The 18539-nt window shown below is 40.7% G+C and overlaps 1 protein-coding gene across 3 annotated transcripts in view; it reads left to right on the forward strand.

Moving 5' to 3' along the window:
- Positions 1–6111: 6111 nt before the first annotated feature.
- STIM2 (stromal interaction molecule 2) overlaps positions 6112–18539 on the forward strand; it is a 165857-nt gene continuing 153429 nt past the window's right edge. For 2 of the 3 annotated variants that reach the window (XM_005554636.5, XM_005554637.5), the window contains exon 1: positions 6112–6789. In XM_005554636.5, coding sequence (XP_005554693.2) covers positions 6381–6789 — 409 coding nt within the window. In that variant the 5' untranslated portion in view covers positions 6112–6380. Of the gene's footprint in view, positions 6790–7297; positions 7448–18539 lie in introns of those variants that run through there. The other variant, XM_065544845.2, reaches the window with a different exon arrangement.

Below are 18539 nucleotides of genomic sequence, written 5' to 3' on the forward strand. Positions count from 1 at the left end.
TCGGTGGTAGGGGCCAAGATGTGATGGTCCCCTTGCTCCAGGTCTCTCATGCTGCCTTTGGGCACAACTTTAATAATGCCTGGTTAATGCCTTGAATCTCCAGCCTTTTTTTTTTTTCCCCCTGGGGCTTCCCTTTTGTTACAGAGGTGGTAGACGCTCCTGGGAAACTGCAGGCTGCAGGTGGACAGTGGGGAGTGCTCCTGGCACCCATTCACTTGCTGGCTCAGCTCATGCATGTATAATGCCACTGCTGTTCAGGGATCTGGCTTCTCTGGCAGCTGCCTGGAGCGGCAGGTGGCATGACTGAAAAGTGCGGGGGAGTTTGCACCTCCTGCAGAAACCTTTGACTGATGGGAGCCAAAAGTTCCATTTTTCTCCCTTCTTCTCACACTGTTCCAAAACAGAGTGGTCTCCACTATGGAGACATCGTGAGAGACTGAGCAGCCAGCTCAGTGGTGTATCGCCTTGATATTTTTCTGCCTCCTTCTGTGCGTGGCTCATGTCTTCTCCTCACTTTTGCTTCCCCGGGGTTGAAGGAATTGTTGAAGGAAATCCTACTCCCTAAGGAATTGTTATATGAGCCTTTGCATCAGGTCTGTTTTCTGGAGAACCTTCGAATGTCACTTTAGGCATGTAAAGTGCCTAAAGATTGGCCCTGTAAAGATTTCTGTGTGTGTACCTTTGTTGTATGTGCTCTTGTAGATCGTTCAAGTGTCCTTTTTTTCTACTTTCCTTTTTTGCAAAATTCAACTCAAAATGAACTCTCGTTTTTCATACCCTTAAGGGTTTAAATAATAATAGCTAACTATGCACCAGGCACCTTTACAATCATTTTTACTTTACAACAACCCTCTATCTAGGTATTAGCATAAGGACCTGGTTTTACTGGAACAAAAATACAGGAGTTCTTCACCTTATGAAGGGTTTAGGCTTCAGATGGCTGTACTTATGGCCATTTTTTTTTTTTAATACATTCAAACTTAAGGAGTTTAAATTTCCAGTCCCTGGATGGATTTTCCACAAAAGCAGAGGGAGGTAGGCAGCCCTTTGAAGCTTTTAAACAGGCCCACTTTTCTTCTCCTTGCTGATATTTGTTGCGTTGCATCTTTTTCTAAAGTAGGTGTTTTGTATACTTTAAGATTGAAAGTAGGTAATTCTTTTTTAGATAATCTCTTAAAGTGCTGTAGGGAACCCACTGGCAGCTTCCTGCCTCACAACTCACAGACACTGTATTTTTAAAATGAATTTTTAATTGACAAATATTAATTGTGTATATTTATGGGGTACAATGTTTTGAGCTGTATGTACACTGTAGAACAATTCAACTGAGCTAACATATCTATTATCTCACCGACTTAACCTTTTTTGTAGTGAGAATGTTAAAAATCTATCTTTTTAGCAATTTTGAAATAGATATTGTTAACTGTGGTTACTGTGAAGTACAATAGGTCACTAAAACATAGTCCTCCAGTCCAACAGTAACCTTGTACCTTTTGGTCAGCATCTTCCCTTTCCCCAGTCCCTCCCCCGATTCCCATTTACCAGCCTCTGGTAATCATCTTTATACTGTTTCTATGAGATGAACTTTGTTTTTAGATTCCACACATGTGGGGTCATACAGTATTTGTCGTTCTGTGCCTGGCTTATTTCACTTAGCACAATGTCCTCCAGTTCCATCTATGTTGCAGTGAATGAAGAATTTCCTTCTTTTTTAAGGCTCTATACTATTCCACTGTGTGTATATACCCTATTTTCCTTATCCATTCATCTGTTGATGGACATTTGGGTTGCTTCCATATCTTGGCTATTGTAAATAATGCTGAAATGAACATGGTAGTGCAGATATCTCATTGACATATTGATTTCAATTCCTTTGGATATATATTCAGAAGTGGGGTTGCTGGATCATACGATAATTCTATTCCTAGTTTTTTAGAAACCTCCATACCACTTTCCAAAATGGGTATCCTAATTTACATTTCCACTAACAGTATACCAGGGTTTCCTTTTCTCCACATCCTCATCAACACTTATTCATCTTTTTGATAACCATCATTTTCTCACCATTTTCAATTGTGATGATCTTCACTTTAGCTCCATCACAATTCTAGTCCTCTTTTTATGGAAAATGTCAACATTCCTACTGCTTTAGCACCTGTCAGTTATCATGTGATCAATAATATTCATGTAACACCTCAAATTAAGCAGTATAGAGCAAACATACCCTATTTAATAATATAAACGACTCACCCCACATGCCCTCTGACTGCACTGGGCTTTAGCGGGCAAAGTTGACTTGCTTCTGTTGAGTGACTTTTAAAAAACTATGTTAGCTAAGTTAAATCTACAGTTTTTGAATTCCTACCCTGGATGCAAGACATTTACAAAGACTTCCTTCCTCTGCTCCCAGAGAAAGCAGCAATAAATTTTTCCACCATCACTACACCACTTGAGGACTACCTCATGCTTTATTGGGTTTAGGGAGCAAGGGTCTTGCTAATAAGTTACTTCCACAGTGTCACTTCTATTCCTAGCGCTTTATCAAACAATTTGAGGACCCCATTTTTATGCTAGGGCTTCATTGATGGAATGGAGCCATCACATTGTCTATATCACTTGAGAGGTGTTTCCAAAGTTCTCAGCACCTCGAGTCTCTTGTTAGCGTCCGTGGACGGTCAGTGGGAAAACTTGGTACCTAACAGGGTTTCCACCAAAGGCAGCTCTCCGAGGGGCTTCACCATCAAGAGCAATCGAAACAGACTGGACCACCCTGCTGGGTCAGACCCAACATTCCAGGGCCACGCGAGGAAGTCTAAGGCGGGAAAGAGACGATCAGTGGGAGGACCAGGCACCGGAATTCCCCACTTCTGCGCCTCCACCCCTACTCCCGCCCCACGCCCACCGCCCTCTCCACTCACAGTCCGCCGCGCCCGCCCACGCGGTGACGTCATCTCGCGGCAGCCGGGCGCCCCGCCCAGATAGTGGGAGCCGGAAGCCGGGCATGCAGCGGCGCGCGGCGTCCCGGAACCCACGAGCCTGAGAACTCGCGCACCTGGGGGAAGCCGGCGGGAGGCAGCGGGCATGCGCAGGGCTGCGGTGGCGCAGGCGCCCTGCCGCGCTCGCCGGTCGGGAACCGGTTCTCCTAGTTGGAGCTGGCGGCGTGCTGTGGGCTGTGAGGGAGCGAGGGAAGAAGAGGGAGCTAGGGAGTCCGACTCTTGGGAAGGGCAGGCTTGCCTCTGGGATGGGGAGGAGGCAGTGCAGGGATCCTGCTGTGCGTCTGTGCAGGGCGCGTCCCAGTAGTTTGGGATTTGCAAGAAGATGCAATCAAACAACATTGGCATAGAAAGTGCGATGCGTTTGTCCTAAGCCAAGAACACGCTTAGAATGCACGCCCAGAACCAGTTCTCCCCGAGGGATGGCAACGCACCTGTGTGCCGGGCTCCGCGCAAGGGCTTTCCTTGTTCTTTTATTCTCCCGCCGCCGCTAACAACCTTGTGGGGCGGGCATGGTTGGATCCCCAATTTAAAAGTGGGGAAACTGAGGACAGATTAACCGGTCTGCACGTAACAAAGCTGAAAAGTGGTGGAATTGCTGTTTTTTTCAGGTTTGCCTGATTCTAGAGCTCAGTGCTGCCCATCAGGTGTTTGAAGTCATGATTTGGGGAAAATGGGACAGTGAAGACGTTCTGTTAAAAAAAAAAAAGCATATCATGAGGTTTGGACATTGAGAGGTATAGGCTGGCTGTAGGAGTCGGGTAGGTGCCAAGGTAAAGGAACTCAGGGTAGATTTTGAATGGGATTTGGCGACAGGGAAGGAGAGAAAGCTTTCCGGTGGTGAGAACAAGGGGAAGGAAAGGGAAAACAAAAGCGTGGAGGTGGGAAACATGGGGAGAAAGCGATTGCCTCATTTGGAGTCTTGTGTTTGTGTGTGGCTTGCAAATAGAAGCATCTATAATTCTAGGGTTGGGGTTTTCTTTCAAAGAAATGAATTTTCTCCTTTCTGTTCTTAGGGTTTATGCTATGATGCACAGTGACACGTACCTCTGTTTAGCAAGGTGCATTCCGGCTAGTCATTTAACAGCTGGAAACTTATATACCTGTGGCAAAGATGATCTGCGGTGGAGGGTTTATTCCTGGCCCCTGGCCTGCCTGACCTTGGTCTTTTTAGTGCTTGCCGGATCCTTAGTTCCTTTCTGGTTCCAGTAGTGAGAGGAATAAACACTTCTAACTCCAATCCAACACACTCTCAATGTCAACACCCTCACTATCTTTAAAAGAAGAAAAAAAATACGAAATCATCTTTGTTTAAAGAAGCCTGGCCACTGTGATTTGTTAATTTGTTGTGTTTTTATACTGTTATTGCTATAACACAGTTTGCACTACACCATTTAGCAACTGATTACTACCTTGTATTAGCCTCTAATTGTTGAATGGGTGTAAATTTTATCTCCTTAAAAAGATTGTAAGATGCCTTAGTCATGGGACTGTGCTGTTTATCTCATAGCCCTGACTGCTGACTTAATTGCCTTTTTCAAGTGTTTCTCTTGCTGAACCCTCACCACTGAGTACCCTGCCTGGCATACTAGGTACTCAGTAAACATTTAATAAATGAAATGAGTCCTCCTGGAGAGCAGGAACAAGCTTGTTATTTATATTGTTCTGGTCCCCTAGCAGAATTATCTTCTCTGGTGGGCACTCAGCACTCCGGTGTGACTTCATCGCTGTGCCTTTCATCAGGGGAAAGATAATCTCCTTGTTTTGCCCTATAAAGAATTGCCACCTGAACACTATGCCCACAAGAAGTCTGCTGAGAAATAATTGTTGATAGATTGACTTAGCCTCAAAGACATCCTGGATTCTTTTCTAAAGCGTGCATCTGCCCCTCTACAATAAACGGTATTTGTGGTTATCTTGGCCAGGCTGCCTAAGAAATACTTTAGGAGAATGTAATTTGAGTATCTTCTTGGCTTGAGAAAGCAAACAAACAAACCAATAAACAGAATCAAACCAACAGAACCCAATAGCAAAAGGATCTTCGTGTTTAATAACCCTATCTGCAAATTTTAAACAATTTTGTGCTCCGGGAGAGAGAATGCCTCCTTGTGTGTGAATTTCCAGAGCTTTTAATTTATAGTGACATTACATTCAACACTTCCTTTTAAATTTGAAGGGAGGTGGCCTTAAAAATATGCTGGCAACTGGTTTGGATGAGAAAGATTCCGGTTCTTTCTTTATCCAAACCAATTAGACCAGGTCTGAACAGGATTTACAACAGAGAGCAGACCTTGGGTGCCCAAGAACTTTGCTTCATTCCAGGTTGGCGAACACAAGTCAAGTCTGCACCATTGTTCTGTCAGCCGGTTCAGGATACCGCACAGAGTCGATGGGATGGGATGGGGGTGGGAAGGTAATGAGTTCACGTAAATATCTGTACCTAGGAGAGTCAGAAGCTAGAGTAAATTCTCTTAAATAGGCCCTTTCAGTGGCTGCTAAATCTGGCTCATTTCCCATGAATTAGCTGTGGAACACTGGGGACAACTTAGTTCAAATTTCTGGGCCTTCGTCTCCTCATTCGGAAAATGGAGATAACGATAATTTTGGAGTTATAGCATGTAAATGTGCAAAGCAGTTAGAACAATGCCTGGTACACTCACACATAGCACGCGCTTTGTGAAATGTTTGGCAAGTAAATAAAGCGCTAACCTATTTGCTAACCGCGTCTAAATAGCCAGCCACTTGTAAGCCCCACCTATACTGAAATTACGGGGACGCTACCGTTTTCCGACTTCGAGATTTTCCTGACCCATGCAATTACTTTTGCTGCCCTCCACGAGGCTGTAACTCGCCCTCAGGATGTGGGACGTCTGGACTCTTCTCTCCGCCCCCTTGTAGCCCCCCACTCTCCCTCGCGGTGGTGCAGTGAATGAGGGAGGGGTACACGTCCTCCTTCTTCCCCGCCCCCTATCTTCGCGGCTCGCTAAAGCGTTAGTAACCGCCCCGCCGTACTACCGTTGGTCCGGGAACGCCTCCGGGGCGGGGCTGGGGTGCCGCGCACGCGCTGTACAGCCGCGCAGCGCCTGCGCCGTGGAGGGCCTGAGGGAGGCGGGGGATTGGTATGCGAGCGAATGTGCGAGGGGAGGGAGGCGTCCCGGCGGAGCGTGGTACTACGACCAGCGCCGGCCGGAGGGGGCGGGGGGATGCGCCGCGGCGGCGGCGGCGGTGGCGGCGGCGGCGGCGCGGGCGCTGGGGCTGGTGTTTGGCGGCGCCAGAGCAGCGGATCCCGGTCTCGCCGCAGCAGCAGCGCGGGTGTCGTGCACCGCCTGAAGACGCCGTACCTTTCTACCCCCCACTTTTTTTTTTTTTTTTAAATAACCGGAACCAATGAACGCAGCCGGGATCAGAGCTCCGGAGGCCGCCGGTGCCGACGGGACCAGGCTGGTGCCCGGCGGGATTCCGCGACTGAGGCGGCGGGGGCGGCCGGAGGAGTCGCCGGCGGCGGTGGCGGCGCTTCGAGGAGCGGGCGAGAGGCGTGCAGCCGGGGCGCAGCTGCGCTTTCACCCGGCTCCTCCTCGGCGCCCTCATCCCGCCTCGACTCCCGGCCCAGCCTGGGGCTGGCTGCGGCGGCGGCGCTGGGCTGCGTTGCTGGTGCTCGGGCTGCTGGTAGCCGGAGCGGCGGACGGATGCGAGCTTGTACCCCGGCACCTCCGCGGGCGGCGGGCGACAGGCTCTTCCACAACTGCCGCCTCTTCTCCCGCCGCGGCGGCCGGCGATAGCCCAGCGCTCACGACAGGTGAGGGGCCGGGGGGCGGCGGGCGGGGCTCAGCCGGCCGCGGTGAGACCCCCCCATCCCGTGCAGAGGCCAGCATCTCCGCCGGACGTCCGCTATTCCACGACCTCGGCCGGGCGTGATGCGGAGCCCTGGCTGCTGTTCCGTCGCGGTTCCCTGCACTCCGGACATCTTCCCTTTTCACCCCAACACCCCACCCTCGCCGAGCCTCTCGACGGCACTGGTTCCCCTCCCTTCAGTCGGGCTCTCAGATATTCCAAGCTGAGCAATGCGGTGGTTTCTCTTTCGTGCTGCAGAAGAGCCAGCAGGGTCTGCAGGGGACTGGGCTGATTTTTTTTTTTTTTTTGAAGCTGCTGGAAAAAAGTCAGCAGCAGCATTGCGGTATTGAGTCTACCTCTGGTGCTGCCTTTGCAAAGGCAGCTGGCAGCGAGTCTCACCGGTTCAAAGCCCCGCTGAGCACAACGTCCCAGGGGAGGCTGCTAAAGACGATTCTTTGAGAGCCATAATACCTAGTGATATTAGTAGTTCCGTGTTTGTATGCAGAAATGCCTAAGTTTACTGTGCATTTTTTTGCGGGGTGGAAGGAGGCCGTTTTAAGTGTTGGAAAGTGTTTGCTGGTGGGAGCATCACTGGGTGACAAAGGGTGCAGAAACCGCAGCAGGTAACCAGAAATTATACCTAAAATTTGCAAAGTGCAGCATACTCGGGGCTTGCAGCTGGCAACACAGTTCTGATAGACTGCACCAGCACCTTTTTTTTTTTTTTTTCTTTTTTGTAGAACGTTCTCGTAATTGAGAACTTGGAAACGTGCTTTGTAAGGTTAAGTGCAGAATTGTATCATTTTTAAAGCCTTCCGGTGTTATGTACAACTGATGGGTTGTGGTTTAAGTAAAAGTTATGATATAAGGACCCTGAAATGATTTCTTTGGGAAAAGTAATGGAGCTAAAATAATGATTTTTTTTTTTTTTGTATTTCACTTAGTTTTAAAGTAGATCTGTAGGTTTCCTACAATAATTGTAAGACTAAAAAGTTTAAAGAGGCACAAGATGACCCATGATTAATTTAACCAAAGTGATAGTCCAGCGGGCGTCTGGAAGTTACGAACAGCTTCTCTGACAAGTGCTCAGAAACTGTATTCTTTAAAGCCAAGCAGTTTCTCTGGGTTCTATGATAGGATATTTACTATTCTAGAGAGAAGAAGGATGTTGGTAAACTTTAAAGGCTTTAGAGGATGTAGAGTATAGAACATAATGATCAGCATGTTTAACTTTACCCTGAAGCATATCAAGCCCTATTAAATGGAACTTGATACATCAAACCTACCAATTGGGTAACTGGGATAAAAGTGATTATAAAATAATCAGCATTAGGAGCATAATATAGTTTGAGTGAGAAGATAGGCCAGACAACTTTATGCTTGAATAGTATTTATTCTCCAAATAAAAATGTGGCAAGTAACATAATAGTGAAGAATAGTGATTATTAAGAAAGTTGATAAGACTGTAATTTGGAGATTTAATGCCTCATGCAGGAAGGGAAGGAGCAGAAATATTTAGGTTTGTAGAAGATGTAAGAGTGGTTCTGGGTTTGTTTCTCTAGTAGAAAAATTTGGTTAATACGTAATTGGCTAATGCTCCGTCAAAAAGTAATTGGTAAAAAGGCAAGCAATTCAGAAAATTTAGTATTTACTGACTGCTAATATTTTATACTGTGTAGATCACATTAAGAAAATTGCTCAGATGAAATTTTATTTTAATAAGCTATTTACAATCCTTTTTAAGACTTAAATTTGTCTGTACTTATTTAAGGCATTGGGGGAAAAAGGTGATTCTTACTGCAAAAAAAATCCAGTGTATCACACAAAAGAGTTGTGCCATAGGGCTTTAAAATAAGTTTGCTAGAAGAATACCCTGGAATTATTTATAATGTTCTTTTACTTTCCTTTCATCAGAATATTGATTTTTAACAAGTTAAACATTTCCACTTAAAGTTTAAATCATAAAACTACACAATATACAAATTAAATTGTTATTTTAATAAGTTTAGTAAATACAGTCAATAGCACTCATATCTTGGTAAAGGTAAATTGAAAATCTGTGATGAAGTTAGAGAATATTGAAAATTTGTTTGAACTATATGGCCTCTATAGGGTTGTTTCCCATTCTTAAGATTGTATGAATAGTGCTTTCTTTTATGGTTCTATTTGTAAATGTTATGCAAAGCCTAGAACCTAATTTATTAGCATTAGTGTACACTTCAGGAAGTAAAACCATAGACTGAATTTACAAAATACTGTGGTGTGGTGTCATATTCTAGGCAGCGTTAATGGATAGAGATGGAGTAGAGCATCAGTAATAAGAGAACTAAACCTCACGTGAATTTGGAAAATTGAAAATTTTTGAAAGCCTTCTGAGAGAAGAATTGGTGTCTTTGGCTTCTGATTAAAGTTGTGATTTAGCAGTGAGTATTCTTAATAGCTCTGCAAAATGACAACCAAAATCACTTTTCTGTTTTCCTCTCGAGACTGGCATTTTTAATACTTACCTTTAGAGGCTCCATAAGAATTTGCCTTTTACTAATAAAATCTATGAAACTTTCTTTTTCACTGCAGTTTGCCTCTCAAGTGTTTTATTTTAGGGATTTAGTGTACTCTAAGAATAAATTGCCTTTAAATTATCTTGTGTTTATTTGCTCAAATAAACTATTATTGCTCAAAACTATACAAATCATCCAAATAAACAGACACGTTGTCATAATGAATACAGGTTTATATTTTCTTTTCCTTTTTAGATATTACCTTTTCAGAATTCATTGTACAAATGTTTTTGATGAGACGGAACCAATATTCATAACATTGTATGGTAAGGGTTTTAAATGACATATACAGCACTTATGTATTTAGAGCACTTACTTTGAAAGTGATTGAAATTTAAAGCAAATTAGGGATAGGTGACTGAGAGCTTGGTGATTGTGTTCTAAAGCAGTACTTTAATAACTTAAAACAATACCTTTTTTTTTTTTTTTTAATTCTTTGCCTACCAGATTTAGAGTTGATGAATTGATCCCGGTGGGGAGTGACCGATCTCATCCAGATAGGGTCCCTGAGAAATAGCTTATGAAAGCGAAACAGCAACAACAAAATGCCGAATAATTGAAATATTACATTATTTCTTATGGAATTAATTGTTTCAGAATTTTTAAAAACAAATTTTAACTGAACATATTTGCCTCTATCCTTTTAAAGAAGGAATTAAAGTAACATTCTTTAGTGCCTATATGAAGGTTTTATCTTAACTGTAGTACCATTTCACTGATTTGGCATGTTATTGGAAATATACATATATAAAAACATGTCTCTTAGAAGTATTAAAATCTCAATTAAAGTTTAATACATTCTTAGTTCAACATATAATACCATTTAGAATGGCCACTTTACCCAGTGCTGTTAAACACCTCTGCATTGTGGAGCTTTCATTAATTTAGATGGAAATATCTCAAATTAGCATGATTGTCTTTGGGAAAATGTTAAACGGAACTTTTAATGACATCAGTTGTATTCCTTATTTTTTTAAATTAGTAGTTGGTTTGCCTGTGGGATATATGTGTTGCTTTCAGTAATATTTTATGAATAACTTACACATGTTAGTGTTTCCATTGTGACCATAGACTCAAAGTAGATTCAGATGGCGTGAGAAACCTTTGTTCCTCTTGTGATGTTGCTCTTCCTGAACTTCTAAAGCCATCGTTTGCTGTATCCTCTTTCTCTTTCCCTTTAGTATCATTACCAGTGCTTTTCTTCACCAGTCTTTAGTCATTGCTGTAGTTGTATTATTGTTGCTAACTACAGGATTAAAGAATCTGTTCATATCCATTTGATCTAGTCAATTCTGAACATTTAAGAATTGGTAGTAATCTAATTGGTCTGGAAACATTGCATCCCTTGGTACTCTTAAGAATACCATGGCAGAACTGGCCTCTGTTGGGAATCTCATAGCACAGGAAGAATTCAGAGGGCCAGTTGGAAAAGTGGATCCAAGATTTAGCTTCCTTTTATTCTAAAGGAGGACACAGGATGATTTAGCTTGCCAAAGGCTTGCTTTGTGGCTGGATACATGCTAGTATTTCCAGATTAATTTAGACTCTTTTTGCGTAATGATATCAAGGATTTTTGATAGTGGCCTAATCATTGATGATAATTGCGGTGTGAACACTTTCACAATGATTGTCGGAGATCTGCATTTATGTAATATGATAGTTAATGTATATATTGGCTAAGCTAATAGTAAGACTAACTGCTAATAGTATGGATAGTAAGCCATTTTTTGACATTTACTGGAATTTGGACCTTACCTTGTTAAGATCTACCTAGGAATTTACTTCTGAATTGATGAGGTTTTATTAACTAAATAATTATTAAGCACAAGCAGAATAACACGAAAGAGAAGTGGGAAAGAATTAAACAAAAGAGGAAGATGTAGGTCTGACTGTTTTGGACTCAGACTAGGTAATAATAGGCACATTGATTAAACTATTCCTATGTGTTAGTATTGTGCTAAGTGCGTTTTATATTATACATCACTGTTTTTGATTCTGAGACTAATTCTGTTAGATAGCTACTGTTTTTTTTTCCTTCCAACTTTTCTTTTGGATTCATTTTTGATTCCAACTTTTATTTTAGATTCATGTGGCAGGTTCATTGCCTGGGTTTTTTGAACGATATTGAGATTTTAGTTACCAGTGATCCTGTCAGCCAGGTACTGAGCATGGTACTTAATAGTTTTTCAACCATTAAGCCCTCCTCCTTACCTCCCCTACAAGTAGTCCTCAGTTTCTATTGTTGCTATCTTCATCTTCATATAGTAGATTAGGAAACATACTGGATGATCTTAAGTAACTTGCCCAAGCTCACATCTAGTAGGTAGCAGAGTTAGAAGTTGTCTAGGGTTTCTCTGATTCCAGCGCTTGGATTCTTAGCAGGTATGTTAATATATGCGTCCTTATACAAACAATATGCGATGGATTGTGATTAGACCACAATGGGCTGCAAAGTGTAGGAGAAAGGAAGAGGCTGTTAGAGGACCTGGAGGAGGGCAGGATTTGAGCTGGACCTTGATGTATAGATAGGACTTCTTACGGAGATGAGTGAAAAGGCTTTCTGGGAGGAGACATATCCAAGAATAGGGGGTAAATACTTTTCTTTAGAGTTAAGTATAAGGTATATGTAGAGTAGTGGGGAATGCAAGAAGAAAGAAGGTTGGGGCCAAATTATCAAGAGCTTTACAATTCCCTAGTGTATTCAGCATGTATCAAAATGTCAGCACATCTAAAACTGGGGTACTCATGTGTATACTGGGAAGAATGGGACACCCAGGACAAATACACATTTTCTTGGCATATGCATTTTATTAGATTATTTGAGAGCTATACAACTAAAGGTTTCTAAATATGCACGTTAGGGAAAATGTACATATATTTTAATTTTTGAGGTAAAGGCATTTTGAACTTTCAGAGTGTTTTGTTAATAAACTCTTGAAGTTACAAATCTATATCCTGTCATTAGGAGGTGAGAGGCATTGTGGTTTTTGAAGATGGGGGGTGACATGTCCTTTGTGTTTGAGACAGCCAATTCTGGGTGGATGGCAATGAGGAGATAACAGAGATAAGGATGCCAGTTAGGAAACTATTTAGAAGAAGAGGGCTTGAGAATTCTAATTATGTAGTGGCTATGAAAATGTTTAGATGAAATTTTGTAAAATCGACTATATTCTTAGCTTAGAAAGGAATCTGGCTATTTATATGAAGTGTAAGAAATAAAAATTATCTTTAGCATTAAACATACAGAGTTTATAGAATGATTTAAATCAGTATAAGCCCTTGATAAATCCAAAAAGAAACATACTGTTTGTGATAGAGAATCTTATTTCAAATGTGCCCATTTCTTAATATAAAGATTAGTTTTTTAAAAAAATGTAATTGGGTGTATGTGATGATTTACAAAGTCGTTTACAGAAAAACAGTTGCAGATGTCTTTGCCAATTGTTTGATAAGTAAAACCAAAAAACTTTTGATATCTGAAGATAATATATTTGCCATAAAATGCTTATATAAAGCTTTTAGAATTCCATGTGTAAAAAGGATAAGTGTTTCCAGATTGAACTAATGTTAGAAGTCAAGAGTCGAAGGCTCCCCAGACCCCTCAGCTGTGAATAACAATATTTCAGACTAGTGGCATATTACTTATTTCAATATTAACTTCTAAATTTCATTCCTGTGTGAATTTCAAGCTTAATCTACAGATGATGATTTCTATTGCCAAATCTAAATGGTTTGTTCTTTTCTTTATCCATCTAGATCTCTATATTAGTATATGTTGGATATTCAGTCTTTCTTGACGCTTTCTAATTCTACCTTCTGTAACTGTTTTCCTTGACTAGTTTCATTGTTGCTGATTTTAAGGGTGGTTCCCTCTTAAGTCGCTGTTCTCAGCCTCCTGTTCCCCTAGTCTAGCTGAACATTTCCTCCTCGGAGAACTTCATTACTAGGAAAGGTCAAAATTGGGGGTAGGGAACCCCAAGCCAGTGACTGATTTGATTTTTGGCTTTATTTCCTTTGGCCCTTGGTGTGATACAGCACAAGCATCATGGCTGCAGTCCCGAGACTAATTTCCTTTCTTCTGGGCCTTGTCAGCCATATCCTTTAAAGTGAAACAATTTCAGGATTAAGGCTAGGAGCATTTGCAGAATGTTTAATAATGTCTATTCAGTGTTTTCATAAGATAGTGGTAACTCCCCTCCAGTACACACAGGCTGATTGGAGCCACAGAGCCTGGCAGGCGCAGTTTACTTGGACTAACATTCATCTCAGAGCCCAAGTACCTGTATCTGTCCGCGTGTTTCTTTTTGTGTATGAATGTTTTTATGTGTGCTTATGGATCTTGGCCACTGTGTAACTTTTTTTCCTCTAGTCATTTTCACTTTCTCTGCCTCTCTTTGATCTTCCTAAACTTGACATTATATGGAACTGAAACACCTCAAAAACTTTTACTGAATGAAGTGCTGGGATTTTAATTAAAAAAAATGCTTGAAGTGAGTATCTCATTTATGTGATTACAGAATACTAAACAGCCTTATCATAAACAGCCTCATCAAAACCCCCTAGGGTAGTCAAAGTGATTTGTAGTTTCTTAAAATATTCTCAATAAGTAAAAAGTCTTTTTAAACCCTTGTTTGAAGTTTTTGTCTCCTACTCAGCACACTGCAAGTTGCACAGGCCCGTGTTTTCTATTACTGTCTTTTTTATTCTTTTTAAAAAAATCTGATGTTGGATAACTAGATAATCTTAATCCCCCTTCTTTATTCCTATTGTCCAGCAATAAATCTCTAACCTTTTCATTAATGACGTATATGTAATTTTTGCTCTGTTTCCCCAATGCCTTGAACCATTGTTATGTTTAGCTCTTATTTCTGCTTTGCCACACATATTCAGACTCTGTTAATCCTCGCCGTTTCTTTCTTCTGGGTACCACATTAAGAAAGAAAAGCTAAACTGCAATTGTAGGTACCCCTGGCTGTTTTTGAATTGAATTTGCATACCCTCTGATGTTTATTCCGTGTTTGTTTGGGGTCGTACGCTGTAGCTCATGCCTGTAATCCCAGCACTTTTCGAGGCCAAGGTGGGCAGATCACTTGAGCCCAGGAGTTCGAGACCAGTCTGGGCAACATGATGAAACCCCATCTCCTCAAAAAATACAAAAAAATTAGCTGGGCGTGGTGATGTGCCCCTGTATTCCTGGCTACTCAGGAGGCTGAAATGGGAGAATCAGGTACCTGAGCCTGGGGGAAGTTGAGTCTGCAATAAGCCTTGATCAGGCCACTGCACTCTGGCCTGGGCAGCGGAGTGAGACCCTCTCTCAAAAAAAAAAAAAAAAAAAAAAAAAAAAAAGTTTGTTTGGTTCTAGGTCTGTTATATGGGTCCTAAACAGAACTATAGAAGGTTAAAGTGAGAAAGTCAGTCATTGGTGAATATGTCTGTGTGTGCATAGAGTTTTAAACAATATTTAGTGATTGTTTTGTGCCAGCTATGGTATGAGTAACTGGAAATATAAAGATGCTGAAATTGACCATTTAAAAACATTTATTATTTATTTATTTTTAGAGATGTAGTCTCACTCTGTTGCCCAGGCTGGAGTGCAGTGACAGGATCATAGCTCACTGCAGCCTCAAACTCCTAGACTCAATCAGTCTCCCCGCCTCAGCCTCCCAGGCTGTGAGGCACCACAGATGGCTAATTAAAAAAAATTTTTTTTAAATGTAAACCTGAAAATTGCCTGAGATTGGATTGCATAATCTAAAAATAGGAAAATGTATATAAATATTTTGGTTCTTAAAGGACCACTACTGTGGTAGCTTATCTAGTATCCTTGCTACATTTACTGAAAATACCTGTTAGAGATATCTGCACTGCTGTGTTCTTTTCAGCATTTTTCACAACAGCCAAGATATGAAACAACCTAAGCGTTCATCAGTGAATGCATAAAGAAAATGTGATACATATGCACATGCACCATGAAATATTATTCAGCATTAAAAAAGAAGAAAATTCTGCCATTTGCGGCAACATGGATGAATGTGGAGGACATTATGCTTAGTGAAATAATGCAGACCATAGAAAGACAAATACTGCATGGAATCTGAAAATACCAAACTTACAAAAACAGACTAGAATGGTGGTTACCAGGGGCTAGGGAAAGGAGTAAATGGAGAGATGTTGAAACTTCAAGTACAAAGATTCAGTTATGCAACATAAATAAGTTTGGAGATCTAATGTACAACAATATGACTGTAGTTAATAGTGTCGTATACTGTACTTGAAATTTGTGAAGAGGGTAGACCTTAAGAGTTCTTAACATACCAAAAAAAAAAAAAAAAGGTAAGAATGTGATGTGATGGATTATGTGAATTTGCTTCATTGTGGTGAATATTTCATACTGTATGCATATATCAGATCAAATTGTATGTCTTAAATATATCTACTTTTTGTCATTATGCCTCACTGAAGTTATAAACAAATATAAGAATATTTATTGGAAGTATTAAAAAATAAGTCCCCCTTCCCCCTTCTTTGGAACAAAGTATAATTATAAATATAGTTTAAAAAATTTTAACTGGTATATAATAGATGTACATGTTTTCAGGTATCATTCCTTTTTCACTCTTTAGTATACTTTATTAAAAAACAAGCAAGCAAACACAAAATTTCAGTGAGTCCTATGTGCCAGATACCAGTGGGTGTTTGGAATTTCAAGATCAGTAAGATATTCACCCTACCTTGTAGTCTGCTAGAAGGCATATCCACTTAAAGGGTGATGATAGTTGTGATAAGGGTAAAAGGGCCTAAGGCTATGTGCTGTATTTTACTGAATTACAAAGATGGAGTTACTAATTTTGATGTGGAGATGCAGGTTGTTAGTGAATCCTTTTTTTTTTTTTTTCTTAAATATCCAGAGTAGAAGTGTCTGCCGAGAATGTATGAGTTTGTCAGATGGAGAAAGGCATGGTGGAAAACCAGAGGTGTGAAGCGAGGAAGCTGGGTGGGGAGTGACGATTATTATAGGCATTGACATTTGAGAATGCTAAATATGATTGTGAATTACCAAATACCCAGGATGACAGAGTCAATGCTGGGCCCTTTTGCAGTGCAGCATCATCCATATTTGCATGTGGGATTTAAATTTTTGCCAGGCATTTTGTGTGTTTTATCCAATTTAATCCTTAGAGAATCCCTGTGAGGTTATCTCCATGAGTTAGTACATCTAACAGAAATTTAGGATTGCTCTCAAATAGTTTGTACTTTAAAAATCCCCCAGTGCCAAGGATCTTCATGTTAAGCATAAGGTATATATGGAGTTGAATCAGGAAATGAGGCTGGAGAAGGAGCAGATACAAACGTTGTGATTAATTTACATTCTAGATCTTTATTGTCCAATGGCTTTAGGAGTTCCTCCTTCCTTTATTTTTGGTAAATAACAAAATTTTGCTATTAAATATTCCAAAATCTTGGAATACGACTCCTATAGAATATATCTGAGGCCCAGTAATTTGTCCTTTTTAAAATTAAACTTTGACTCGGTTTGTTCAGTTTGACTCGGCTTTTCGATAAATGCGTAATTGCTGTTTGTGCTTTGTTTTCATAAATACAAGGATGATGGAATGTAATTTTTAAGAAGCATAGCATCTTATATCTTGAACTTTTATCTGGCCCATAAGTTTGTTTTCACCTTTTTTTTTTTTTTTTTTTGGTAGAGACAGAGTCTGGGTATGTTGCCCAGGGCTGATCTCAAATTCCTGGGCGTAGGCAATCCTCCCACCTCGCCCTGCAAAGTGCTTAGATTATGAGTATGAGCCACCATGCCTGGCCTGTTTCCACTTTTGTATAGTGTGATGAAGGGCATAGCCTCTAGACTAGAGCAGGATTTTCTTAGTTTGAATCCCAGTCTGACAGTGGTTTTGTAATTTTGGGTAGATGATTTAGTCTGTTAGCGCCTAAATTTCCTTATCTCTAAAATGGGCTGCAAAGAATAAATGAATAACTCTATGTATGCTTAGAATAGAGCCTGGCAAGGGTAAGTATTCAGGTATTATTGACTTACATTATTCTTTTTATCTGTAGATACAGAGGTAAGATAGTTGTAGAAATATGCTTTGATTTATTGAGTGTCATTAAGATATTTTATGTTGCATTTTAAAAAGTACGAAGACATAGTTTGAAGCAGTTAGTTGATCTAAATAACTGGACCACAAATGATCCGAGATTAGTTAAAACTCTCTAGAAATATGAAGCTAAGTATAGACGGTGACATTGAGAAGCACCATGATATTAAAAAAAATTAATTGTATCATAAGCCTGAGTCATTTTGTACCTTTATTTATATCATTTAAAGATTTAAAGCATTTTGCAGTTGAAATGCTAGACTTTAAAATCTTTAATGTATGAGTTTAAAGGTTTATTATAAAAAATTTAGAACATACTGAAAAGTAAATATAGAAAATACATCTACTTCAACAGCTAAAAATAACAAAGATGGGCCGGGCGCGGTGGCTCACGCCTGTAATCCCAGCACTTTGGGAGGCCGAGTCGAGTGGATCACGAGATGAGGAGATCGAGACCATCCTGGCTAACACGGTGAAACCCCATCTCTACTAAAAATACAAAAAATTAGCCAGGCATGGTGGTGGGTGCCTGTAGTCCCAGCTACTTGGGAGGCTGAGGCAAGAGAATGTTGTGAACCCAGAAGGTGGAGTTTGCAGTGAGCCGAGATCACGCCACTGCACTCCAGCCTGGGTGACAGAGTGAGACTCCGTCTCAGAAATCAAAAACAAAAAACAAAGATAACATCAAAATTTTGTTTTTTGCAATCTTACAGATATGTATGCATATTGATATATTTAATAATAGGCTCATAGAGTGATTTTTTAAAAATGTGAAATTACTTAGTAAATATTTGAATGCCAAGTATATTACAGGCATGTGATAAGTTAAGTATTGGGGATACAAAGATGAATGAGATTGAGGTTTTTGTTCCCATGGAGCTTGCATTTCAGTTGGGAAGATAGAAAATACAAATGCTATTTTGAGTTGTGAGAAATGCTATTAAGGAACAAAAGAGACATAAAATAGAAAATAATGTGGGGGCAGTTTTTAATTTAGGTAGGCTAGAGAAGGCTTCTAAGAAGGTCACATTTAAGGTGGCATC

The sequence above is a fragment of the Macaca fascicularis genome, chromosome 5 (assembly GCF_037993035.2).
Source record: "Macaca fascicularis isolate 582-1 chromosome 5, T2T-MFA8v1.1".
Taxonomy (NCBI): Eukaryota; Metazoa; Chordata; class Mammalia; order Primates; family Cercopithecidae; genus Macaca; species Macaca fascicularis.